This window comes from Odocoileus virginianus, chromosome 23 (genome assembly GCF_023699985.2).
Source record: "Odocoileus virginianus isolate 20LAN1187 ecotype Illinois chromosome 23, Ovbor_1.2, whole genome shotgun sequence".
NCBI lineage: Eukaryota > Metazoa > Chordata > Mammalia > Artiodactyla > Cervidae > Odocoileus > Odocoileus virginianus.
The window spans coordinates 10857449-10864868 of NC_069696.1; the positions used below are offsets into that span (position 1 = coordinate 10857449).

The 7420-nt window shown below is 58.2% G+C and overlaps 1 protein-coding gene and 1 non-coding gene across 2 annotated transcripts in view; one reads left to right on the forward strand and one right to left on the reverse strand.

Moving 5' to 3' along the window:
- Positions 1 to 5026, reverse strand: part of SCUBE1 (signal peptide, CUB domain and EGF like domain containing 1) — a 124483-nt gene extending 119457 nt beyond the window's left edge. Inside the window, 2 exon segments of the mRNA XM_070453465.1 lie at positions 471 to 605; positions 4801 to 5026. Coding sequence (XP_070309566.1) covers positions 471 to 605; positions 4801 to 4888 — 223 coding nt within the window. The 5' untranslated portion in view covers positions 4889 to 5026.
- Positions 5027 to 5553: 527 nt separating this feature from the next.
- Positions 5554 to 5626, forward strand: TRNAR-ACG (transfer RNA arginine (anticodon ACG)). The gene has a single exon. It is a non-coding gene; the product is annotated as a tRNA-Arg (tRNA).
- The last annotated feature ends 1794 nt before the right edge of the window (positions 5627 to 7420 follow it).

The window sequence follows — 7420 nt, forward strand, 5'->3', positions numbered from 1 at the left end:
GGGTTCTCATAGCTAGTATACTGGAGTAGTTTGCCATTCCCTCCTCCAGGGGGGAAGGGGTTAGAGGATGAGATGGTTGGAAGGTATCACCGACTCAATGGACATGAACTTGGGCAAACTCCGGGAGATGGTGAGGGACAGGGAGAGGCCTGGCGTGCTGCAATCCATGAGGTCGCGAAGAGTCCAACACGACTTGGCGACTGAACAAGAACAGCCACCTCGGGGGTCACCCCAGGCCTCTACCCCATATACATCCGGTCAGGGAGAGATGGACAAATATACCATCCAGTGCTCCACCTCAGGTGCTTATTAAATAGAAACCACAGAAGTTTCAAACCCAGGGAGAGTTTAATACTCCTTGACCTCCAAAGGAAGCAGCCCAGGTTCCGGGGCAGCCTGCAGCCTCCCTGCCAGGGCTGACCAAGGCCACCCGCAAGGGCCGTGGGGGCTGCGGGTCTGGTCGGGCTCACCTTCGCACTGCCGGCCTTCCCCCTTGTAGCCTGGCTTGCAGAGGCATTTGTAGGACTTGGGCGTGTTCTGGCAGATGGCATCGATGTGGCAGTCGTCCGTGCCCTCCGAGCACTCGTCCACGTCGACGGCCCCTGCTGGGAGAGGGGAACAGCGGGTGAGGTGTGGCTGGGAGGTGGGCAGACACTGCGGGGCAGGCAGCTCCTTTTGCCCCCCGCCCTTCCGTGGTCCCCAGAGTAATTAACAGGAAGAGATGTCACATGACCACCTGGTGTGACAGGTGGTGACTGGCAGCATCTTTGGGGCAGCGCTCTGTGCCAGGTGCTGGTCTTGTTTACTTTCACAACGATTCCATTAGGTAGAGGTATCGTTCCCACTACAAAGCTGAGAAAACGGAGGCTTAGGAACACAGGACTTCCCTGGTGGCTCAGCTGGTGAAGAATCCGCCTGCAACGCGGAAGACCTGGGTTCGAGCCCTGGGTCGGGAAGATCCCTTGGAGAAGGGAAAGGCTCCCCACTCCAGTATTCTGGCCTGGAGAATCCCATGGACTGTATAGTCCATGGGGCCGCAGAGTCGGACATGATTGAGCGACTTTCACTTTTCACTTTAGGAGCATAGAGAGGAAAAGCATCTCTCTGAGTCTTGTTCTCCCCACAAGCATCTCTCCAACCCTCCTCCACCCTCCTTATTCTAGAATTTAGAGCCAGAAGGGTCCTCAGAGGAATTTAAATCCTTCCCCTTTGGGTCGCAGATGGGGAAACAGAGGCTAGCCTGGTGCAGTGAGTGGGGGCTAAGCCAGCAGGCCCATGGGGCAGATCTGAACACGGGCCCCACTCAGCCCCTAGGATGTAGAAATAAAGGATTCTTTTCTAAAAAAAAAAAATTTATTTATTTATTTGGCGGCGCTGGGTCTTAGCTGTGGCACATGGGATCTTTGATCTTCACTGGAGCACGTGGGATCTTTAGTTGAGGCATCTAATTCCCTGGCCGGGGATCAAACCTGGGCCCCCTGCATTGGGAGCACAGTCTTAGCCACTGGACAGCCAGGGAAGTCCCTGAAGGAGTCTTCCCCTGGCCTCCGTGCCACCAGGCCTGAGCATCCCAGTGCTGGACCCATCCCATCAGTTGGGTTAACCTGGCTCATGGATGCATCCAATCTCCCTGTCCTCTCTCTTCTCCACCTCGGAAATCTAGGTTTGAACCTGGTTTTCATACTCTGACTTCCAAACTCAAGTTAAGTTTAGGTTATGAGGGTTCCTGGCTCTCCCCGCCTCCTTCCCTCCATATACACCATCAGTCTGGAATTGCTGTTGGGCAAATAATATGAAATAGATTCTGTGCATCTGTGTATACACTTCTCTCTCTCACACACACACACACAGTTCAGGCAGCAGGAAGACCCTCAGAGCACAGGATAACGCAGCCAGAAGAACCTTAACTGTAATCTAGGTTCATTCCTCAGGTTACAAATGAGGAAACTGAGGCCCAGAGAAGTCTGCAGATGGTCAGGAGCTCATCAGGAGCAGAGACTGGACTCTGACTCAGGATAAGCAGGTCCAGGGCTTTTCTACATGACGTGTTGCTTCCAGCCAGCTATGAATAGAGTACAGACGGGTGACAGACAGACAGAAGGACCCAGAGGGGAGCACAAGGAACTCTCAGTAGCTATGGCGAGGGCCATAACCCAGGGGCGAGCCTGGGGAACTCCTGGAATGCCCTCCTCTCTTCATGCCTCTGCTTCACCCTAGCCCACCTGGCCCTCAAGAATGTCCACTCTGAATTAGTGCTCTGGCTGGCATCTGGGTTCTAAATTTGCACGGGGAGACGTCTCTAGGAGACCCACTCCCCTCCGGGACTGTTGCTCCCCAAGGCTCCAGCCTGCCCCAAAGGAGGAGGGGCAGCAAAAAGAAACACAACAGAATCAGCTCCCTATGTGCACACACACACACACACACACACACACACACAGAGCAGATGGCATCTTTTCTCTGGGTGGTTGTATCTGCTCAGGTCAGCAGCCCACCCTCTACAGCTGCCCTAAGGATGGTGGATCAGGGGCCAGGAGGCAGTCAGTGTAGACCAAAGCCAGTCATCAGATGGCCAGGGGCCACAAGGAACATCAGGTCAGTGGATCATCCCCTTCTGGAGAAGTGACCACAGCGGGAGTCCTGAGAGGGGTGGGATAGCTTCAAGGGCAGGAAGCCAGAGACCAGAGATCCACACGTTCCAGGGGAGAGGACCGAAGCCACTTCTAAGACATGGCCAGCCAGGGCAATGGACCACACTTACAGCTCTTCCCACTTCTCAGGGGTCAAACTGCCTGGGGCTCTGGGGTCCCCACGCCCCGAATCTCACACCTAGCAGGTGTCCTCATGGGATGAAAATGGATGGATGTTAGCCAAGGGGCAGTAGGGGCACCTCCCAACATAATATTTTTTTTCATTTATTTTTATTAGTTGGAGGCTAATTACTTCACAATATTGCAGTGGGTTTTGTCATACATTGACATGAATCAGCCCCAACATAATTTTTTTAATTGTAGTGTTTTTTTTTTAAACCTTTATTTGGGGGGTCATGCCCTGTAGCATGTGGGATATTAGTGAGGGATCAGGCATTGAACTCGATCCCCTGCATTAGAAGAGCAGAGCCTTAACCACTGGACTGCCAGCGGAGTCTCCCAACATGCTTTTTAACATGTCTTTAGGTGAGAGCTGGGGAGAGGGCAGCAAGTTGGAGGAAAGAGGGAGAGGAAACAAGGCCATGGGTCCCTGCAATTTCCCTGGCCCCAGTCCTGGCCTGGACAGCCCAGCCCAGCCCAGCCGTCCCCTCCCATCGCAGGTGCTTGCTCTGACATGAGTTGTCTCCCAGTATCATAAGGCTTGCTTAGATGAGGGGTGCAGACAGATAGAGCGGACAGACAGAGGAAGACAGGCGCATACAGGAGCAACCCAGTGGGGCTGAAGGACCTCAGAGACCAGGAGAGACACCCGCAGACACGTGGGGGTGTGGCAGCGGGCCCCAGTTTCCCTTGGGGCCACCGGGGGAGAAAACAGCTTGGCTCCAATGGTGGAATAGTTTCACTGGCCCGGCATCCTCACTCAGGGGTTAACTCCCAGGAATAGACTTCCTGCCGCCAGACACAGACCTCAGGGAGCCTGGCTGCGGGTGCAGCCGGGGGACCTCGGGGAGAGCGCTGCAGGGTCTCTCCCCTCCGAGGACCAAAAGGAGGGAAGCTCCTCTGAGGGACAGGGTCCGACGTGGGAGGGGAGAATGTGCCTTCAGCTTTGTGGAAGACACCCGAGAGAGCAGGAGGGGAAGGGAGGTGTGCCCCGGGCCCTTGAAATCCGTGGGGAACCCCGACCTCGCCACTGCTGCCTGACTCTACCTTTCTGGATGCTTGATGTCGGCCCACCCCACCCCCAACCCCCAGAGTCTCCTGCCTCTCTCTCCTGGACCCCCTCAGGGTGTTCCATCTCCCCGCCCTCTGGTTCCAAGCATTTCCTTTCCTCCGTGTCTGTTCTTCAGTCCTCCCCCTCCTGTCTGTCCATCTGTCCACCGCTTTCCAGCCATCTCATCCTTCCCTCCTTCCCTCGGTCTGGCTGGCTCCCTTCCCCCCTCTCCCAGCCCTCCCCTCTTTCTCGGGCGCCCCCCTGGCCGCACCTCTCTTTCCCTCTCTTCCCATCCCTTCCTGCCGCCCGCCCTCACATATCCCTCTTTTGATCTTTTTCCTTCCAGATGCTCATCTGCCTCCTGCCTACTCCCTTGGGTTTCCTCCTTGCCCGTTTCGGTCTTTCTGGTCTCTACTCTTTCAGTCCGTCTTTCTCCGGGATTTTGTTCCCTGCGTCCTTTTGTGTATGTCCGTCTGTCTCTCCATCTCCTGCATCCTCCTTCTCTTTCTCTCGGGGTCAGTCCTCTTTCCGTTGCTCACCTCCTTGGGGGTGTCCCCTCCCGGCATCCCTTCTTCCCGGGGGTTGGGGGGGAGCTCCCGTCCGGCTCCGGGAGGGGGGGAAATCCCCACTCCCTCCCGCCCTTGGGCGGTTCGCCGGGGCCGGCGGAGGAGCCCCTCGGCGGGCCGTCCTGCTTTCTTTCTTCCTCCCGCCCTCACACGCCGCCCCCGTCCCAGTTCCCCCTGGGCCTCAGCCACCCCCCTTCCTTGCTCCGGCCCCGCTGCGCTCCGGGAGCCCCCGGGCCGACCCGGGCAGCGCGGAGGGGGCGCTCTGCGGGCGGCCCCAGAAGTTACTTTGCAGAGTCAGGGCGGGGCTGCAGCCCTCCCGATGGCGCGGGGCTGGGGGCCCACCCGGGACCCCGCCGCCCACCGGGTCGGGGCTTACCTGGGAGCCCGCTGCCCCCCGCCAGCCGCCCGCGCGCGCCCAGGGCGAGCAGCACACACAAGTGCCAGCGCACGGCCGCCGCGCCCATGCTCACTGCGGGCCGGGCCGGGCCGAGCCGGGCCGGGCCGGGCGTGCGGGGCGTGCGGGGCGCTGGGACCCCCACCGACCGACCGCTCGCCGAGCGCTCCCAGCTGCAGGCTCCGCGGCCAGCGCTCCGGCTCCCGGCCTCCGAGCCGGCGCGACTGACGAGGTGACAGCCGCGCGCTCATTGGCCCGCTGCCTCCGGGGGCGGGGCTCCACGCGCCACCGCCCAATGGGCGCCGGCCGCCGGCCTGGGGGGAGGGGCGGGAGTCCGGGGTCGCTCCCCTCCCCTCGGGGCCCGCGGCAGGTGGGGGGTAGGGGCCTGATCGCCCGGCCGCAGGGCGCACGGTCTAGGCCGGGCCGGAGCAGCCTCTGAGGCTGCTCCCTCCCTCTGCCCTCGGCTCCCGCGTCCCACCCTGTCCGTCGAGGGTGGCCGCTCTTTGGGGGGCAGCACCCATTCACCAGCACGCGCGCGCGCCAACGCGCGCGCGCACACAGACACACACACACACACACTCTAGGGAGAGGGAGGGGGCCTGCCCACCGACCCTCGGAGGTTGAGAAAGGCCCCGGAGGTATCCATTTGTATCGAAAGAAACGCAGACCGCTCGAATCAGAATTGCCCTTTCATCCATTCGATACGTTTTTATTGAACACCTACTATGTGCAACTTCCCTGGTGGCTCAGATGGTAAAAGCGTCTGCCTACGATGCAGGAGACCCAGGTTCGATCCCTGGGTCGGGAAGATGCCCTGGAGGAGGAAATGGCAACCCATTCCAGTATTCTTGCGTGGAGAATCCAATGGACAGAGGAGCCTGGTAAGCTAAGAGTCCATGGGGACACAAAGAGTCCGACAGGACTGAGTGACTTCACTTTCACTGTGTGCCCAGCATTGGCAAGGCAGCCGCGAAGAAGCCTTCGTTTGCACATTTATATTCAAAACAAACTTTTTACCACTCCCCAAAGGACAATGGCCTATAAATGCGCTTGTTCTAGGACAACCGCGGGATCTGTGCCTGCAAGGGGACGCAGCGAAGATTCTGTGTCTGCCTCGCGGTCAGTCTTGGCTGCCGCAGCTTGTCTGAAGGCTGACCTCTTACACAGCAAAGTTTGATGAGCCCCCCGCCCCCAGAATATGAGGTCCTGCAGGATGGTGGGATAGGGGCGGGAAGACCGAGCAGTCAGGTCACTCCACACAAGAGTTGCTCCGGTGGGGCCTGGGGTCTACACCTGACTCCTTTGAGACCTGGATCCAAGACCCCCTGCCCAGCGGGCAAAGTTGGAAATAAATGGCCCTTCTCAGCCCCAGGCAGGATGCTTGAAGGCAAAAAAGTTCAGCAAACCCCAAGGCCCATCTCCTTGACAACCACCAATAAGAGCTTCTTTTTTCCTCTCCTGCTCTCCAGGCCTAACTGAAAGACAAGACTTCCCTCTTTTTGCCCACTCTGCCTGCGCCAGTCCACACCCAAGTTTCCTCTCCACACTGGCTCCCTGCCCTGCCCCCCAACATACCCACACGCGCAGGTACACCCTCCAACACACCCCCTCAGGCATACAGGCTCTCATATACACTCACACTCATATCCATCATCACCAACACTCTCGCACACAATCCGCACTTTAAACACGCAAACTCACACATAAATGGGTGACCGCACACACACTCCCACAACCTTCTAGAGGCAGTCTCCACAGCCCTGGAAGTTAAATCTGTGTCCAACCACCTTTGCTCCCTGTCTGACCTTGTATCATGGACAGCCTGTGGCACTGGCCTGGGGGCTAAGGCAAGGGGTCCCCCCACGGGGGGACCAGAGAGGGTTAGCCTTCTCCCCCATCACACTTGACATATGGTGTGTGGTTGTGCTGGCTGGTGGTTTAATTTGGGAGACCTTGTTATCAGGCTTTATTTTGCCCTCCTCCCAGTTGTGTGGCTTTGGGTTTCTGGGGAAGAAACACCCTCAGAGCATAGGTTTCTGCATGACACATACTGTCTTGTGCATTAGGTAACAGGGCAACAAAGGTGAGTTGGGGTGGGACGGTAGGTCCTTTCAGGGGTGCGAACTGACTAGAAACAATGCTCTTTAATGGGTTTCTTCATCAGCAGCCCCTCATCCCTGGCCCGGTGCCCCCCAAGCTTGATGGTAGCAGGGGGTTCTTGTTTTAGGCTCTGTTGTCCCACATCAAGGAGGAAATGGAGGTAGGATGGTGGCCTGTTAGACTGTGGCCCTCCCAGAACCCAGAGGCAGCTCTTACTCAGGGACACCAAGGCCAGTCCCCAGCCAGCTCCTCCAAGTGTGCAGAGAAAAAGTAATTCCTTCCAAGAGATCATGGTCTGTGCAGAGGAGTCAGGAAGCAGAGAGGGCGGGAGAGGAGACACACCCCTAAGTCCCCCACAAACGCACTCAAGGACACGGCAGAGAAAGAGGTAGTTGGTTCTGGCCCAGGGGAGGCACAGGACCCTAGAACTGGGCACCAGGGGTAAGGAGGGGATCTCTGCGATGGACAAGACCGTGTGCGAGGTCAGCAGGAGAAGGTGGGC